Source organism: Urocitellus parryii, chromosome 2, assembly GCF_045843805.1.
Source record: "Urocitellus parryii isolate mUroPar1 chromosome 2, mUroPar1.hap1, whole genome shotgun sequence".
Lineage (NCBI taxonomy): Eukaryota > Metazoa > Chordata > Mammalia > Rodentia > Sciuridae > Urocitellus > Urocitellus parryii.
In genome coordinates, this window is record NC_135532.1 from 216,720,299 (window position 1) to 216,740,376 (window position 20,078).

Below are 20,078 nucleotides of genomic sequence, written 5' to 3' on the forward strand. Positions count from 1 at the left end.
CCCTTGATCCCCCAATCTTCTCTTCCAGGACAAGCTCACCATCCCTGACGGTGGCTAACCTCGGCCTATCCTTTAAATGAAACTAAGCAAATATTCGAGGAATATATAAAGTCAAAGTATTAGCCTTGCCCTGGCAACAACTCCTGAATCAGGCAGGCACACACAACAAATACCCCGGTCGCCCCTCGCTCTGTCTGCATCAGGTACCCTTTTGTCGTTTAAGTGCATCAATTCACTCAGAGGCATCACATCCCACTTTCCGCAAAAAGGAGCCTGCACAAGGTCACGCAGCCGCGCCAAGAGATGGAGCTGGACCCGAAGCCGCGCACCGCAGCGCGTGGCCTGCGCCCCCTCGTCGGGGAGGGGGCCTTGGGTAGGTGCGCCAGGGCAGCGGGCTGCGGGCGGAGAACAAGTGGCAGGCCCGCGCACCCGAGCAAGAACGCTTCCGGCAGCCCGGAGCACCGCCGTGCGCTGGGGCAGCCCGGGTCCGCCTTGGACACCGCCTTCCGCGGGGAAGGTCCCTCGCGCCGGGGAGTCGGGGCGAGGGGCGCGCGCAAGGACGAGGCCGCACCGCAGCGCACGCGCACAGCGAGCACACGCTCGCCCGCCCGCCGCCCAGGATGAGACGGCAGGCATGGAAAGTTCCAGCCCATTCGAGAGCCGTAGGTAGAAGGAGCGGCCTGCGGAGGCGGGGCCACGCAGGGGGAGGCGGCGAGGAGGTTTGCCGCTTCCGCGAACCGCTCTGGACCGCGCCCAAGGGGCTGTGTCCGCACAGCACCCGCGAGGCCCGGGGGTCCCGGCCCGTGGGCGCCGCGCGGAGCCGGGCTGTGGGGGCGGCAGGCCGGAGGGCCGGCTGGCCGGCGGGAGGGGCGGGGGGGACGGCCGCGCGGGGGCGTGGCGCGCCGAGGGGGCGTGGCGCGCCGTCTGCGCAGCTGCCAGCGCCTTTAAGCCCGGGCTCGCGCGGCCGGAGCGTGCTTTCGCCGCCCGGGAGCCGTTCGGCCCAACCACCAGCACTTCCCCGCCAGGTTCCCCTTCAGATCCCCGCCCCTCCGCGTCCCTGGACCCGGCTCGATTCGGAGCCGCGCACCTAGTGTTCGGGCATGCCCCGCTACGAGCTGGCTTTGATCCTGAAAGCCATGCAGCGGGTGAGTGACCTTCCCTCAGAGCCCGTGTTCCCGCGCGGGTACCCCGCCGCCGCTAGGCCGCCGCCCCCCGCGTGCCGGGGTAGCGGGACTGCGGGCCTCCCAGCGCGGCCCCGGGGAGGCCGGGGAGGGAGGCGGAGGGGGCGCGCGCAGGCCGGCTCGGCCCGGCCGCGTGCACGCGGGAGGCGGGGGTGTGCCTGCGCGTGTGCGCGGCCGCGGAAGGGTCTGCTTCGCGCTCGGCCGGCCGGCGCGGGGCGGGCGCCCCATCTCCCGGCGCGCGGAGTCCAGTGGAAGGTCCGCGGGAGGACACGCGCGAGCGCCCGTCACGAAGCTGCTTGTCGCCGGTCCCGCGCCCACCCCGTCCCGCCTGCCGGCCGCCGCCGCCGCCTGCAACGTCCGCGCTCAATAAAACGTTGTTCCAAAGCGTGTTTGTGCAGTTATCTACACCACTCGCTTGTAACCGCTCTCACGCTAAAAAATCTTTTGACTTCTCTTTTTCTGACTTCAGCGACAGTCCTGCTGCGGGTGCCCTTAGCCCAGTTTCATTCATCCAAGTTGTGGCCTTGCTTGCGCCTTCCGAAGACACTTTTCTCCCCCCACTCCCCCGTTTTTGATTGATCTTGAGGGGGGGCTTTCAGGTTTGGAGGGATAAGCGAACCAGCAGCCCGTTCACTTCAGGTGATGGCATGGCCGAGGACAGGGGCCGGCGGCGGAGGCAGCTCTTCGTCCTCTGTTCTGGGTCAGGCACTCCAGTCGTCGCTGAAATCCCCATTCTTCCGAGAATTTGGTAACGTAGTGTGTGGTGTATGCACTCCCCTCTCCCCACCAGGTATAATAAAAAACAAGAAGCGTTGGTACTTCGTCCGAATTTTGGAAACATCTTTCTACAGCGGCAGGGATGTGGACACATTTTATGTTTGGATCGAGGTTTGGGTCATTTTCGAAGGGTAACTTACCGAGTTTAACTGAACCTGGGATCATCGTCTAGGCTGTATTGAAAAATTAATGATCACGGAGCATGGAGAGGTTGTTAACGAGGTATGCTTGGTCGTCAGGGAAAGGACACCAGGGCCGCTTGATCAGGTCATGAGGGTCTGTTCACGCGTGCCATTGTGTCCCCAGGCTTGGTCTCCCTGCACTTCGGAGAAGTTAAGAGTGTATTGTTTAGCGTCTTGATATTCCTCTGCCTTGGCTCATTACCAGAATATAAAGCTTTAAGAGGAACAATGAAAAAAGAAAAAGACCAAATTATTAAAAAGAACATTTTTACTAAAGTGGAAATTGCTTGGGCCCTCCCTTTAACTGTGCTTTTTAGGCAGTGTTACTGCACCTGGGAAATGTGGTTGCTGAAATTCCTTCATTACTTTTCTTGTTTTAGGGAGGTAGCAGGTTAGGGTGTATTTGCTCATTTCATAAATCTTATTAAAATGAAGATTCTGTGTTGTTCTTTGGTTAACATGACTTCAAGTATGTTGGTTAAATGTATTTCTTTACCATGCTGCTTGTTTTCTTTTTTGCTTTTTTCTTTTAACACCCAGTATTCACAATTTCCAGGTGTGGAGCATAGTTTTTATTCCAGTTAGATAAGCCAAACCTGGTGTAATTTGGTTAAAACAATGATTAAATGCCTTCCTTGAAATATTTGATGGCAGGGGACAAAAACACTTAGAAAGTAGATAATTCAGAATGCCCTATAGGAGGAGGCATTAATGACAGTAGATAAAATGTTGTAACTATGTTGAAGTTGTGTCCAGGGAATCTTTGACCTAAATAAACTAAGATTAAACAGTAACAAAAGTTTGTCACTTTTTTATTCAAAAAATTATCTTAGAGTTAGTTGTAAATGGGTAAAATAAAGACTTAAAAGGTTTTGCTTGTTTTCAATTTTAGCAAAATTGGATTCTAACCATAGGGTGACTTCTTGAGGGAAAATAACAGTAGGCTTCTTTAATGTAAAATCCACTGTGAGCTTGCACACCTTTAGCAGGCTCTGGGGAAAACTCACCTCCAACCTGAGGCAGTTTGTGCTTCTGTTGCAGAAAGGCTATTGCAGATCCTTAATTCTCAGTTGTCATATCTTTTCATGTTTTCAGATTCTGGGAAGTACACTTAACAGTGTGGTCCTTTAATATGATGGTATTTTCTTTTCCATCCTCCATATAATCCATTTATATATTTCAGAATTGAGGAAATATGTTAAACAACTTTTGTAGCAGATAGGGAAGACTATTTTTTTCCAGTCTTTTAGATTCCTAGAGATGTTTTCCTGTTTCTTTTCTATGCCTGAAGAGCATTCTTGCTCTCTTTGGGGATGTTAGTCTCCCTCTCCATCCCTATTATTTTGTTCTATTTGACTTCTAGCTTCACTCCTTAAAATTGAGCTTAGAGTTTTTAAATAAAGATACTATGTTGAGATTCTTAAAATATCTCTACTGTAGGAAAAGCACTTGTGGGAGTTCCTGTAGAAAGATACCAGGGTGTAGTCTATAGAAAAAGTACTTTTTTATTACATGATTGTGTGTTAATCAGTCACTTAGAATTTGCAATGCCATTTTTTTTCTCAGTTTGCAGTTGGGAGTGGATATAATAATGAGTCTTTGCTTTTGTTATATTTCCAAGTTTGTGCATTTATATAAAAGTTTTCCCAAGAAATATATTTGCAGGTACTGTTGAGCTTGTATGTGTGTATTAAAAGTTGTAATTTCTATATTCTCCCTGCTTTTACTTTAGCAGAAAAAGTAGATGAAAGGGTAGTTAAATTCTGAAATATGACATAGTGAAGTAATATTGTAAAACCAGGCTTTGAAAGTAATGACCAACTTTGAAAAAGAAGTTGTTTAGAAACATATTTATAGAAGAGTCTTTAGAGTAATGATTTTTGGAAGTCTTGTTACCCCTACATCAAATAGCAGCAGAAGAGTTTTATTCACTTCTGGAAAAGATGTTATTCATAGGCTATAATATGGAAGGACATAGCTGCAAAGGAAAGACCAAGGCTGCAGATTTCAGGCAGTCTCATCTCAATATGAGGAAGACCTTTTCTAACAACTGAAAAAGAAAAGGATTATAAGATGGTGAGTGCTTTCTCTGCCTCTACCTTGTCTCCTTGAAATGTGAACTTCCAGGTGAACAGGAGAGAAGGGGCCATGTGGTTTGGTGGGTGAGTTCTGATTTCTCAGTCACTTTTGTTGAGCCTGGGGGAAAAGATTATTGTACTTTTTCACTTAATTAGATTTTAAAAATTGATGTTTAATTTCAGTTAGGTAAGAGTAAATTGCCCACGCATGAGTGATAAAATCACTTAACTGTGGGGAAGCCCAAAAAAGCTATAGAAAACTTTAGAACTTTTTTACATCTGGGATGGGTGTAATGAGAGGAATCTTAAGGAGAAAAATCTTTGCAGTACATAAATATTCTTTCATTACTTAGTTTAGGAGCACTTTAATTATCATGTCTTATTCTGTTGGCTCAGAAGATGATCACAGTTGGCGTAGTTAGACTTGTGAAAGCCCTATGAAAATATTTTCCCTGAAATCATCTCATCATTCAGGAATTTTTATATGAGAATAGTTTAATAACTAGCTCAATTGCTAAATTAGTGCATGCAAGTACCATAAAATACTGTATATATAATCTTTTTGTATGTTTCAAATAGGAATAAAGAAGTAGGTAGCTATTTTGGAGATGTTAAGGTTTTTCATTAAATAATATTTTAAGGTTCAATACTTCCCATTTAGTTTTAAGTTGATTGAAAAGATTGTTTTAAGATAACTCACCAAAAGTAGTTTGTAGAGTTTTATGATACAATCTGAATTTAAATTCCTAGTTTCTAAAATGAAGAAAGCAGTAGGTGTTTTAGTTGTCCTGTGAAGAGATTTTCTTGTTTTTTCTTTACCTAGGTCTTTTTTTATTATTATTTATTTTTTATTAGAAAACCTCAACAAAAGTTTGTATTTGTTCTAGAGTTGTTGTCCTACTTAGGATATTATGGAATACTTATAAACCATTTGCATTCTAGATTTTTTTGAAGATATAGGGTGCTAATGAACTCGTGTGGGACTGGCCAACCCTGTATCATTGTAGCTTGGCTTGCTTGACAACATTCTCTAACTAGGAAATATTGTAATTTCTGCTGTTCTTGGGAGACTTGACTTAAATTCATATGGAAACAGGTCATATAATCATTTTTTCCCTCTTGGGCCCTCTCAACAGCAGCTTAGCTTGTATTTTTAATAATTGCTTTGTCTGTTTGAAATGAGACAAGTTAAAATAGTTTTTCAGTATTGAAAGGTGTGAACTTGGTGGGCAATGTTATGCTTTCATCTGGTATTAAAGTTTTCTTGGGTTACAGCCTATTGCCGCAGCAAGTGATTGAAGAAGGAGTCCTGTTCTGCCCCTGAGCTACAGCTAAGTTACAAGGAGTGGCTTGGGGGTAAGGAGTCCTTCCTCACCAGATATGGTTTGTATGTGTGAAGAATGCAGAAGTTGACAATTCTGCCCTAATTTAAAAAAAAATATGACTTGCATATTCAATATTGATATTTATAGGTTTTTAAAGTCTACTTATGTCTAGTATTTTTATGCAGGCTGCCATTGAATCGTTTTATTTGTTTATTTTTAAAGATTATATAAATTACTTTAAATGTTTAAAAGCAATGAGGCCTAAATTCTAAAGTAATGTTTTTCATCTGGTACCATTACTATGTTTATAGTATAGGAATAGCTCATCTGAAAGAAATACCAAATACAGAAATTTGACTTAATATCACAATGGAAGGAAGGGTAGAGGGAGAATGGTATATTGTATGATTATTCATATGTATAAAAATCTGTTTGCCATTTATTTAATTATCTTTTGCTAGTTTACATTTCTGGCTTTGTGTTAGAATTTGTTTCTAATATTCTTACAGGTTTTTATCTTTTTGAGATAAGGAGTACCTCCTTTCAGTACTTATTTTAAGAAGACAGTGGCAGTATTCATTTTTTTTTTAAAAAAATATTTTAAGTTGTCAGTGGACCTTTATTTTGCTTATTTGTATGCGGTGCTTAGAATCGAACCCAGTGCCTCACACATGATAGGCAGGTGTTCTGCCACTGAGCTACAACCCTAGCCCCTGAGAAGGCAGTATTCTTAAACTAACATGTCTATTAGCACATAGTTGTCTCATGCTTAGGGGATCAAACTTGAGAACTTTAGTCAAATGGAAATGGTAAGTTATCAATTTATCTATAGGAAAATCTGTTAGAAGTTTGGAAAAGCATAGTCTTACCTAGTTGCTGCTTCTAACTTAAGAGTAGGGGCTGGCAGACTTAACCCACAGGCCAGATCTGCTCTGACATCTGTATTTTTATAGCCTACAAGCAAAAAAAGGACTTTACAATTGAATAGTTGGGGAAAAAAAAACAAAAAACAGAATATTATTTTATAGTCATGTGGAAATGAAGTTGTATTGGAACATAATTCTGTCCCTTTTGTTTGTTGTCTGTCCCTTTACAGGAGAAATGTGCTGGCTACTGATTCAGTATGTACAGACAAATTTCCAGATTCACCATTTCTCTTTGACTTTTTTATGATATTGTTTTCTGACATTTCTCCTTTGATCCCTTCCTTTCTTTTTATGTACTATACCTTTGGCATCATGTGGATGATTTGTTATATTCATAACAAGCTGACAACTCTGGCATTGCCCCTCTGTGTTGGTCATAGCCTCCAGGATGCTATACTCATTGTGGTTCAAAACTTAGTGAGTTGCCTTCCCCAAAGCTTGCCTGTTGGTGTTTAACTTATTTCTATTTATTGCTACTGTGCCTTCTGTCATTTGGGACTGAACAAATCTACTTTTTATTTCTGTAGTCACAATCTCATGAAGTCTCCTCTGCCTTAGTTGAGCTGTTCATCTTTTGCAGTTTCTTAGCTGGTCACTTCAATCCTACCCCTAAGGGGAGAATAGTTAATACTTGCAAGTACACATATTAGAGTGCAAACACACTGTTCTTGAGATACTTTAAAAGAATTAAACTGTGTTTTTAACAAGGAAATAATATAAAGTATAGTAATGGATTTCTGATCTCCATACTAGTTGATTATGTGAACACTATTGCTGAATTACATCACACATCTTTTCTCAGACATTTCAAATGAAGTCTGACGTCCATGGCCACCTTTGAAATGACTGACCTATTTTTGTAATCTCATAATTGAGTTTCTTACATTCTTTATTCCATATTCAAATAAACAGAGCTGCTATGGATTCCTGTGTATACAACATTCTCTCTGATTTTCTTTGGTGTCTGTACCACACTTCTTTTCCGGAATGCCTTCCTTTTCCACATCACTCCATCATTGCTATGAAAAACCTCCTCAAGCTCATTTTAACTTGATACCTTAAACATCAAGGATTTGCACCATTAATAGTATAGAACATGGGGGCTGGGTTGTGGCTCAGTGGGAGAGCGCTTGCCTCGAACCTGCAAGGCTCTGGGTTTGATCCCCAGCACCACATAAATAAATTAAAAAAAAAAAAGATACTGTGTTCAATTACAATTAAAAAATAAATATTTTTTAAAAAGTAGTATAGAACATGATCTTTCCTTCGATCACAGTTTTTCTGTCTCATTACATGGTCATTTTCTACTTGTAACAGTTAATTGGTGAACGTATTTTACCTCCTTTGCTAGATAACAGTCTCGAGGGTCACTTCTGTTTTTATTTCTGTCTTCTGCTATGTTTTGTGCATGTTAGATGCTCACTGAGCTGCTTCAAGGAGATTATGACTGATTTCTTTAAAACAATTTTTTGATATGATACAGTATACTGAGCTGTGCCAGTAGGTTGCTTTCAAGTCAATGTGTTTTCCATGGACAGGGTAAGTTGAATGCTTCCCAGAAGTTGGGTTGATTTCCAAGGTTTTTGTGGCAGGTAATCTTGATTTTTGTAATTATTTGAGTATTGTGTGAACTGATGGAGTGAGTGCAAAGAATCCAAGTTGGATTCTTTGGAAAGACTTGATAAAAGGTGAGTCACTGAAATAATGGTTGTAGAATTAGATGTGACTGAAATGTTTAGGAGGATGAGTAGTAATAGTCTAGGATTCTGTGTAGATTGCTTATAAGGATCTCTTAAAGCCTTTTACTGTAATGAGACTGAAGCTGTAGATTATACCTTTCTATAGATGAGGCTTAGATCAAACAGAAGGAACTTGAAACCTTCCATACCATTTCCCAATGACCTTGGCCCCCATGTTAAGGTTGGTTCTGTTAAATAAAATAAATATTTAAGGTGTGAGTGAGTGTGTGTGTGTGTGTGTGTGTGTGTGTGTGTGTATTTTGTGTGTATAATTGGATATGATTGTTTGGGTATGAAGACTTCTGCTTCAGTATGTGCTCTGATATTGTTTTCTAAATGAATAAAAGAACATGAGATCCCAAATGAAGATACTGGATGTATTGTGGTAGAATAAATGGAAATGATGGGAGAGCATCAGGAGCATTAGAAGCAGGTAGACCTGTTTTTGGATTCTAGCACCTGCTTGCTAGGGATCTGAACCATTTTGGACCCTTAGTTTCTCATCTGTTAAATGAGGGTAATCCTTACATTGGAGAGCCTGTGAAGATAAAGTAATGTGACCTTTGAGGTAGTGGGTGTTCAGTATGACAATAGAGTAGCTTTGTGATCTTGGGTAAGTTACTGAATTTCATTGCCTAGTTTTTCAGTATTCCTTTACTGATGAGACTTAAAATATGAATTTACTATATGCAAGTATATTTTATCATAATCCTAGATTGAATTAAACCTGAAACATTTGCTCAGTTTATATTCTAATTTGATGGTGCTTTCTGTTCCACTCTAGTCAGTTATTGCATGTATGGGACTGGTCTCATTAACTCAGAAAAGAGTTAAATCTTTCTACTCCTCCTAGAATTCTAGATTTTATAGGGAATGTGATTTTTTAAGATGTTGGCAATTTATTTCAAAAATATATAAAAACCATGGGCTAAATGAAATGTATCTGAGTCTCATATAGCTCTCATTTTATAATTTCTGACTGACTTGGCTTTAGGATGACATTTAAACTTCTTAAGCATTTATATTGACAAAGTTCACCTTTTTAAGTGGTCATTGGTTTACAGTGGGGCTCAGTAGCTGGGTGCAGTGGTGATGCCTGTAATCTCAGCAGCTCTTGAGGCTGAGGCAGGAGTATCTTGAGTTCAAAGCCAGCCTCAGCAAAAGCGAGGCACTAAGCAACTCGGTGAGACTGTCTCTAAATAAAATACAAGATAGGGCTAGGGATGTGGCTCAGTGGTTGAGTGCCCCTGAATTCAATCCTGGGTATCCCCCACTCCCCCAAATAGGGCTCAGTAAATGGGTAAGTTTGTTCAGTTCTTTAAATTAATAGCAATCTTTGTATGCCTGTCATCCCAGCAACTCCTGAGGCTGAGGCAGGAGGATTACAAGTTTGAGGGCAGCTTCAGTAACTTAGCAAAGCCCTAAGCAATTTAGTGAAACCCTCTCTCAAAATAAATAAAAAGGGCTGGGTTCAATCTCCAGTACCAAAACAAAACAACAAAACATAAGTAATAGCAATCTCTAGTTTCCAATTGTTAGACATATGTCTGCATAAATGGCTAAAGTATAAGTAGATGCTTCAGTATTGCATATTATTGAAGTGGGACATGACTTTATAAACTGTCAGAAATTGATATTCACAATCCTTTGAATGTCTCAGTGGTTGCTTATTTTAAGCATGCATTAGTACAATTTGATTTGTACTTCTTGTATTAACCTTGTAGAGGTTTGAAATACTGCTTCTAGGCAAAGATAGGTTTGTCTAAAAAATGACATTTTTATCCTCAGGGTTTATCTGTGACATTTACAATAGTTTCTAATACCTGTGATCTTGGAATATAGTATTACTGTGGGACAAAAATTTAGATGCTTTCCTAATCAAGAATATAAAATTAAGGGGATGATAATAAGTTTTTTGTTTTATCATGTTTCCATAGAGAAACCAAGTTATTATCTCTACTAAATCTTTGTTCTTTTCCCTTCCTGGCTCCCACTTCAGACACTTAACATCAATTGCAAATTAAAACTCTCAGATCCATGTTGTTCTTAACATATCTTTTTGGCACATGGTTCAATTAAATTGTTTTGCCTCAGCCACTTTTATGCGGCATTGCAGTGCCCCAGTTAAGGGAGTCCTTTACTCCCTTTGGCAACACCTCAGTAGAAGTAGGCGTAGATAAGATCTTAAAAATGAAATTGGGGGCTGGGGATGTGGCTCAAGCGGTAGCGCGCTCGCCTGGTATGCGTGCGACCCGGGTTCGATCCTCAGCACCACATACCAACAAAGATGTTGTGTCCACCGAGAACTAAAAAATAAATATTAAAAATTCTTTCTCTCTCCTCTCTCACTCTCTCTTTAAAAAAAAAATAAAAAATAAAGACCTGCGACCTATCTTCCACAGTGTCGCTCCATTAAAAAAAAAAAAAAAAAAATGAAATTGGAAGTGAAAGCATAACTTAACAAAACTTTCCGGACTGGAATCTTCAGTGACCATAAATAAGGCACTAACTCCAGCTGTATTCATAATCTGTAACACCATGGCCCTATAACTTTCTAGGTTCAATTCAGGGCTTTTGTCTCAGAATAGAGAATTCCTGATTTTGTCTTAGTTTTTAAGATGTTTTCCTTGACACCTAGCCTGGCTATTAAATGCTTTAATTTTGTTGAGTGAAGAAACTAAGTGCACCTCTCATAGTCAGATTGCTGTGGATGTAGTCCAGTTTGAGAATATTCTCATAATGATCAGAAATGCAGTGCTGTGCTTACTTGGGTTTCAGTGGCTGGAACAAGGCTCCAATGGGAACTATGTACAGTCCTTGTTTCTGTTGCAGTATTACAGCATTGCTGTCCCCAGTGTTCTGTTTTCAGTTTGTATTCAGAAGTCTTATGTGTTAATTAGGAATGTAAAGTGTCTGTTCTGTACACGGTTTTGAGTTTCTAATAGAGAAAAGCTAAATATGAGGGTAGGGTCTTTGGCAGACATTTTGTAGGATAGGTATACTTAAGTTGTTTTCTTTTTTTTTTAATTATTCAGAATTATTTTTTATACCTTTGTTTTTATTTATTTATTTTTATGTGGTGCTGAGGATCGAACCCAGGGTTTCACATGTGCTAGGCGAGCGCTCTACCGCTGAGCCACAACCCTGGTCCCAATTTTGTTTTGTTTTTAAATTGCTTAACTAGATGGCCTAGTCATAGGTTGTTTTGATTGTCATTCTTTCATTGGTATACTGCTTGCCTTCTGTTTTATTGGTAGTCATGAGAAAGTGTTTGCATGAAGTATCTTACCTTTAAACTTTGACAGCCAAATTTTCATCTGAGACAGCTGAAGCCAGCAAACTCTGGTAGCAACATTGGCCTCACATGTGAGCATTCTTATGTGTGGACTAAGTATGTTTTTGTAAATGCAGGCTGTGTGTAGGAGAAAATGGAGAAAATAAATTTCTCCTAATGTAATTTTTCCTTTTAAAATATTTCATCTAATTAGGATATAATCCCTGGAAGATACTTGTGATTTTCAAGATCTCCTATCTTCTGATATCCAAGGAAAACATTTTTTATATCATCTACTTGTCTCAAATACAAGAGGAAACTCCAGCTGTATTCATAATCTATAATACCATGCCCCTATTTTTAATGTTAACTTTTTAGGATCAATTCAAGGCATATTTTCTACCTTTTCTTCCAAGTACTGTTAAAATTATCTTATTTGTAATCCCCACCCCCACACCACCTTTTTAAAAAATTTCATGAAAAATCCTGTATTCTCTAAATTTTGGAGAAAATTAGAAGGTTTTTAATTTTTTCCAACCAAAATGATATTTCTGATTTCAAGATCTGTTTATGACTTGGTATTCTGGAAGAGTTAGAATCTGGTCTACCAGGAAGATGCTTGTGTTTACATTTTCTGCCTGTCACATGGGAAATAAGGAGAAACTATTCAGTGTAGGTTCTAGGAACAGTTTTTCTAGAAACATAAAATTGGAACCAGTAGGATGAGAACAAAAAACATAAAGGTGGACCACAAAGTTCTTCAGACCAGCTGTTTTACCTCTGTAAACCTTATAGTTGTTAGTGCCACTCTTATACCCTTCCTCAATGCCTAATACCTAGGCTTAGTGATTGATTGAAGCAGGGGTTATATTATGTGTGTGAATATGTATTTAAGATAGATATTTTGCCCTCTCTTTGAATCCTGAGTATCTTAATGGTTAGATAATATGATTTCTATTCCAAGATGTTTTTTTTCCAAATGAAAAAAAGCAGAAAGGGCCACACAATTCAAAGTGGCCAAGTCGGGATTCTACGGAAGTATCAAGGTGGTCATGTCTATGAACACTGCATCTATTAAAGTGTAGTTGAAGTCCCTTTAAACTAAAGGAAATGTTTTCAGTGTTGACTAGGTGCTAGTACTGCTATGTGTTTGGGGAATATAGTGGTAAATAAGACAAAAGTTCCAGCGTTTTGGTATGTGTTTTCTAGTAAGAGAGACATACCAGCAAATGCCATGAAGGAAACCAAAGTGTAGGATAAAGGGACAGAATATGGAAAGTTCCAATTTAGTTAGGGCATCTGACATTTATCTATCTATCTGTTTATAAAAAATCTTCCAGTAGCTTTACCTGAAAGAATCCACAGTGCACAGATAGCAATTATTTAGTGCTTAATTTTTTTCCATAGAACTTTAGTAATCTATCTTGCTGATGTTGTTTTGAGGTTCATGTTTTTCCCATTTTATAGAAGGAAAAATAGGCATACATAAAAGCAAATAATTTAATGACTCTCCATATTGTGCCCATCACTCAGCTCCAGTAGTTAGTCAACATTTTACCAATATTACTGCATCTCCACACTGTTAAAAGAACAGTTCCATTAATACTTTTATGTTTTATGCTTTTTGCCTAGATCACTGATTGTTAGAATTTACCTATTTAAACTTTTTTTTTTTTTTATCTGCACTGTTTGAGTCAGTCATCTTGATGTGCCTTTCTTAGGAATAAGGGCCTTTCTCCCCCAATCACGACATAACAATTACACTCAAATAACATTGATAGAATAGTAGTACAAAATATTAGGTTTATGTTGAAATTTCGTTATTCTAGTAATATTTTTAGTTTTTTAAAATTAATATTCAATCAAGGGTCATACATTTAGTTGTGGTTTATTCTCCTTTAGCAGTTCTAAAGCCTTTTAGTAACAGTAGACTTTGATACTTCTGAAAAAAGAGGTAAATATTTTGAACATTTCTAATGTTTTATATTTTAAAATATTTTTCTGTAAGCAAATAACTCACCCTATAAAATGTATCTAAACTGTTTTATTTTCTTAAGTGTTTCCTGAAAAGTTAGGACAAAATAAATGCTGTATAATACAAAAAAAAAAAAAAAAGACACAGCATGAGGCCTGTGTTTAGATATGGCCATCCAATCTTGAAATTTCCACTCCCCAGAACTATGAGCCAAATAAATCTCTATTCTGTACAAGTAAAAAAAAAAAAAAAAAAATATATATATATATATATATATATATATATATATATATATATATATATATAAAAGTGGACTTTGAAGTGTCCAGGTCCAGTATTTCTGCAGAATCCCTTGCTTAGAATTTTTCTGCAGTTACTTTCTCATTATTAAATACCAGTTAAATATCCATGACAGGAATGTTCATGGGAATGTCAGTTTGTGTGTTAAACAGTTCTTAGGTTGAGATGATAGCCACCATTGTAAACATTTCTTGTAATTAGCAATTTGTGAAGTGACAAATTTGAAACTGATTTTTTTTCCCCCCTTCTAACAATCATTCACTGGCTTGAACATCCATCTCCTGGTGATTCTGAATGGGTTATTGCAGGGGTATTTTCAAGCTAACACAGGTAGATAATTTCATATGAATATTTAGTGTATATCTAAAAGATAAGGACTTTTAAAAACAAACCACAGCTCTTTATCACACCTAACCATAATTTCTTAACATCTGGTAACTATATTTAAATTCACTGAATTCTCTCTCCCACAGATAGTTCAGTCTGAATCTGAACCAGGTCACATTTTTTTCTTGATGGTCTCTTTGTAATACTTCCCCTACTTTTCTTTCCTCTCTATGGATTTGGTTGATCATTTTCTGGCGTTTTTTGTGTTGCTCTATTCCAGGAATTTTCCATAAACTGATAGGTAGAAATTTGGTTAGATTCCAGTTTTGTGTTTTGTTTTGCACAAGTACTTCAGTTGTCTTTGGAAATAGCATCAAATTGAGGCACATAGTCCTATCTTGTAGGAAAAGATTAACTTTTGGTGAGTGTAGTTACCCATCCATTTTAAAGTTTGCCATCAACCTTAAGTGTTTTAGCATCCATTATAATTATTACCTGAGGTTAATTATTGCAATAGAGGTTGCAAGTGTTGATTCTCATTGTATCATTTTTTATGTATCAATTAATTGAATTTTTTTCTGATTTTTTTTTTCTCCTTAAAAACAAAGATACATTCTTTATCTTTACTCCAGAGAGGACTGTCTTGTACTTCAGTAATTCTTTCTCTAAAGTGTCTTCATTTTTCTCATCTGTAAATTGGGCATAATTATGCCTGCCTTTTTGGTTTTCGTGAAGATTACAGGAGCTCGTATATGTAAATATAGGTATTGGTTAATGCTAGTTTAAAGTAACTCTTTGAGGCTGAGGGTGTAGCTTAGTGGTAGAGTGTTTGCCTAGCATGTGAGGTCCTGGGTTCAATGACTGGTATCAAAATATTCTACTACTACTACTACTGCAATAATAATAATATTAAAAATAAAGTAACTCAGTTCTGTGGAAACACCGAACTGAAGTATAATGAGAGCTGAAGCTGGAGAAGTTCTTCATGAGTTGCTATCAGCAGGAAGCTTGGGTCTGTGTGGAGTGAGGTAAGGGGAAGTCCTGGTGTCCTTTTGACTGTGGAAACAACCATTGGCCATCAGACAAGAAACATACAGGAAAAATAGTAGTAAAAGCTGGAACACATTCCAAAATTAATAAAATGAGGGGAAGTGGGTCCCATTGTGATGGGTAGGTAGAGTGGAGATGGTGGTTCTATCTACAGGTTTTTACTGTTAAAAATCTTTCATGGCCTTCTGAGATTTTTATCTGAACAAAGAAGAGGCTTCTTGCCTAGTCTGACTTTTGTCATTTCATACACCCTCAATTCCATTAAGCTACTTGAGAGCACCTGAAATGTACAAGATGGTATCTGGACACTGAGAATATATCCGTGAACAGTAGAGATCAGAATCATTTAGATTCTGGCATGGAGGAGGCAGAACAAACACAAATAAGTTGGGTAGTAGTATATTAGAAGATGTTACAGAAAATAGAGCAGGAGAGGAAAAATTGAGATGGCCAGGGATGTCACTTGAACAAGACCTTAAGGGACAGGAGAGCAAGCCTTCTGGGAATGGGGTGCAGAGGGTTGCCTGAATGGGAAACAGTGAGCCACAGAGGCTTGTTTGGTACGTTGTGATTGAAGGAGTGACTGGATTTTATCATAAGTGATGTTTGTAGCCTTAACTTTGTTAACATTTGCAATATAGCCTCCTTGGGTATTTTCTCTGTAAATACAACCTTTTTAAAACATTCATGGTGTTGAGTGATCTTTTATCAACTAATATTGTAATATTCTTCCTCTTGGTCCATTTCTTTGAAGGTAGTATTACATTGTGATTAAGGACAGAAACAAGCTGCACAATCTTCCTTGTTTCAGTTCTCATCTGTAAAATGGTAATAATAATTGTCCTTATCATGATTGTGATGAGGATTAAAGTAACGCACACAAAACTTAATTTAGATCCTACATGGTGTTAGTCAGGACTTTGTTCAGTAAGGCCAGGTTTGCTGATTTTTAATCTCCATTTATAAGTCATCGTCTTTGACGAATAGTTTTTTTGTAAGCAGATAATGCCGAGAATTTTGGATTCTTCCCACTAAAGTTACACAGATGTTTAGTCATTGAGATTTATGTGATAACACTGTGTTGTCACAGACACTCTCTCTCTTATTTCATATTTTCATTTTTCTCTAACAAAAAGGTTGTTGAAGTTTGCTTTTTTATGTATGAGCTAATAAAATCCACGTAAAAGTTAAAACCAGTAACCAGTTTAACGTTTGTATTTGTCCCCCCCATATCCAAAACATCTTGTTTCTCTGAAACACTTAAAAAAAAATCCAATGAGCCAACTTTCATATTGATAGCAGGTTAAAATGAATATATCTTACGGAGTATATGAATGAAATAATCTTTTTTTTTTTTTTAAGTTTCTAGGTGAACACGATTTTATTTGATGAAATGGTTTAGTTAGAAATTATCCATTTCACACCCTCCGTACCACATGAAACCCTGATCAAAGTAGAGGTATCCTGGTTGGAGTAGGTTTATGGGAGTATGCTACTTCTCTTGCTCCCCTTGTATTGCTATCATGGTACATGAGGAACTGGAAATCCTCAATGCAGTTAAAAAACATTTGGGTCCCATTAGGGTTTCCTATACTTATGTACTTTAAAAACCTGAATAGCAAGAGTTGTAGGTATAATAGAAATATTTTCTCAGATTTAAGGGCAGACTCCTTCATTGATTAAGCACTGTTACATAGTTACTTATTGTGCTGTCTTCAGCTTCACTTGTAATTTTAAATTGGCTGGAGTTCATATCAGTTGTATTACGAAGACTTGTTTTTGCTTTTAAGTGTCATTGGTAAATCTTGTCATACCCGGTGCTCCACATTTTTGAAGTAAGAAGGGATTGAGGATTGTCTCGTGTGTGTGTGTGTGTGTGTGTGTATGCTTGATACTAAGCATCATTAAGTATTCACTTGAAAATTTCCTTTGCTGAACTTTGACTCAGGATGACAAAAGTGAAACGTGTGAAAAGTCCATAAAAATAAACTTTTTTTTTGGTATTTTATTAAAACACAGTGATGTAAGAAGAAGCTATTGTGAAAGATAAATTTAAAATATTGTGAAGATAATTTAAAATTTGTGAAGATAATTTAAAATACTGTGGAGAGAATATAGCTTTTTAATATGTAAGTAACTTGTGGAGAGCCTAATATGCCTGGCATGTAGTTGTCAGTTTAATTTGAAAGCTTCATGCCTTCTGGTTCATTCCAGTTGTGGCAAGTAAACTGACATTTACTGAGCCATTGGCCTTTTAACCCTGGGCAGTATTACAGGCTTTCTTTGTTATTCTGTATTAAGCCAGTAGGAGCTAGGCAGATGATTCTTGAGCTTTATGGAGATAAATTGTTACTCAAGATCCTGTAGGTAGGTAGTGACCTTTGAAACTGGGCTCTTTGAAGTTGACTGCTTTCTAGTCTATTCTACCTGTACATCTCTGGTAGCCTACACTTATCTCCTTTACAGAATCACAAAACCTGGTGGTAGGTAGTCACAGCTGTTTCTATGACTGGGGGGTGAAAGCAAACCTCCAGTATTCTTATTATTTTCTTTGTTTTTGATAGGTTGCACAAAGGTGATTTTTATTCAGGTAGTCAGGTTTTTGAAGGTCTCTGTATAATCTATAACACTTACATTACTAGTTGGTATTATGAATATTTTTCATTTGATCAGTGTAGGAGCAAGTCTACCATTGGTAGTGCTAGGCTGGACTTCTTCAGTTTCAGAGTGAGTGCTTATAAACTGACCCCAAAGCTAAAGATAGTTGTTTGGTCACTTCTGGGCTGACCATATTCAACTCTTTGTTAGCCTACATATGTCAGTGAATTTATTATGATGTGGAATCTGACTGAGTTCAGGGATCATTTTCCTGTTCTCTGTTTGGTTTTTATGACAGATGACTTTTCTTTTTTGATAGTGACCATACATCCTGAATTTTATAGATGGTTCTAAACTAATATGCTGATTTGGTAGATAAATAACGTAGTCACCTAGATGGCAGGAGAGAGAATTGATCATCATAGTCAATTAAATTTTTGGTTAATCATGTTTTCATTTCACTAAAGGAATTTATAGCTGATTTAAATTAGGTCTTAAAAAACTCTTTCTAGTTGAGCAAACACAACAGATATTTATATGTATTTTTCTCTTTGAAATTAATTCTTCAATTCCTACAAATACATGACATAGTATCAATTGCATTCTAATTCTGTGCAAAACTGTTAATAAAACATTTCTTTTCTGAGAAGGAACCCTTCTCTTTAGGTGACAAATCTTTCAGAACACCTTTGTGTTTGAGGTTTGGCTAAATCTGCTCATCATCACTAGGGGACCATATCTCTATACATTCTACAAATATTACTCTTACTCTAGAAATAATTCTTTTTAAATAATGCTGTACCAAGGAACCAATCCACTTACCTTGTATAAATATAAATATTTTATTAGTTGTCCAACATTCTTTCTTAGGAGATTTACCTGAACTGTGAACTGTGGAAAAAATAAATAGAACATGAAGCTTTTCATTTTTCCATGTGTATTTTTCCAAAAAATAAAGGAATTTTGAAAAGTGTTCATTAAACTTTTGTTGAAGGGAATTTTATTTCTTTAAAGGAAAAAACTTAGTAAAATCTAAGTTTTACATGGGAGTCATGTTTAAGGAATGTGAAAATTATCTTCTGAAAGATTGAAATTTAAGGCTTTGATAATCTTAATGACTAGAGTATGAAAAAAATTGAGCTGCATTGATAATACAAAGTATTTTATTTTTCCAACAAACTAAGTTGACTTGTTTTGGGTTCTGTTTTTTCCTTTCCCACTCTTCACCAGGTGCTGGTCTGTGGATGTATTTTTGTTTGAACTGGAAAAATCTAAAAGCCACAAGCTGGTGTGGTGTCCATTGAGGAAATCTGTCAGCAGTAGCTTTTGAAGGGTTGAAGAGGCATAAGCAGAAAGAGTTGGAACTCAGCCTTGAACTCACTTTTGGCCCCTCCTTATTTCCCTCCCTGTGGGCGGAACATATCTAGGGAAGTTAGGGGACAGTCCTTGCATGGGAATTTCAACTAGTCTTTGAGTAGAATATGGCTTAGTGCATAAATCATATTTGACAGCAAGGAACAGTGTTATTGATATAGTAGCATTGCTTCCTAGAGATGGAGGAAGGAAGTGCTTGCTTTGTTCCTGAGCACTTTGCCTCTGAACAAATAAGCTGTTGCAGCAGCTATTGACAGACTCGATTCTGTTCCACATCCAAACACTGAAAGTCACTGGATTGGTTTCTTTCCCTTATTGGGGAACTTGTGGTACTGTCAGCTGCTGCTACTGAGAAGAATAGTACCCAAAAGAAGGTCTTCTGACCTCCTTTGAACTAAGTTTACCTGTAAATGTTGAACAAGTGACAGGGAGATGGTTTGGATTTGGGGTAGCAGAGAGATCTTCATCAAAGGATTTCATAACTGCCAATAATGATTTTCATTGTAAATGAAAAGTAGCTGTCCTTTCCACTGAAGCATTTAAAATGTACCCTTTTAAATAAACTACATTTGTCAGATTTATTTAAGTGATAATTCCTAAATGATTTCAAAGTATTTGTTTACAAACTTGAAAGCTTTTGGGGCTGGGGAAGATGGTGGTAAAATATGACACAATTTCAGGAACTGCAGGTATGAAGTGATGCAAATCCCAACTTTATTATTTACCTTTGGCAGTTTTATTTATGCCATCCAGTGACACTGACAGAGGCAGGATTTTTAATTAATTTTCTTAACATAATTATTATACTGCTTTGTGTTTTAAAAAAGGGATAAAGATGGGATTAACTTTTTTTTAAAAAAAATCTTGGCAGCTTTATGAATTAGACATAATAACTGAATTTGGTGGGGTATTAGTCTTTTTAGACCTTGTGCCTAGCTTCTTGCTGGTAGGAACTGTGTTTTTAAGTTTTTT

At 38.1% G+C, this 20,078-nt stretch overlaps 1 protein-coding gene across 2 annotated transcripts in view; it reads left to right on the forward strand.

Annotated features, from left to right (window-relative positions):
• Positions 1-960: 960 nt before the first annotated feature.
• Positions 961-20,078, forward strand: part of Mrps6 (mitochondrial ribosomal protein S6) — a 66,050-nt gene continuing 46,932 nt past the window's right edge. The window contains exon 1 of one of the 2 annotated variants that reach the window (XM_026393559.2): positions 961-1,145. In XM_026393559.2, coding sequence (XP_026249344.2) covers positions 1,101-1,145 — 45 coding nt within the window. In that variant the 5' untranslated portion in view covers positions 961-1,100. The remainder of the gene's footprint in view (positions 1,146-20,078) is intronic. The other variant, XM_026393558.2, reaches the window with a different exon arrangement.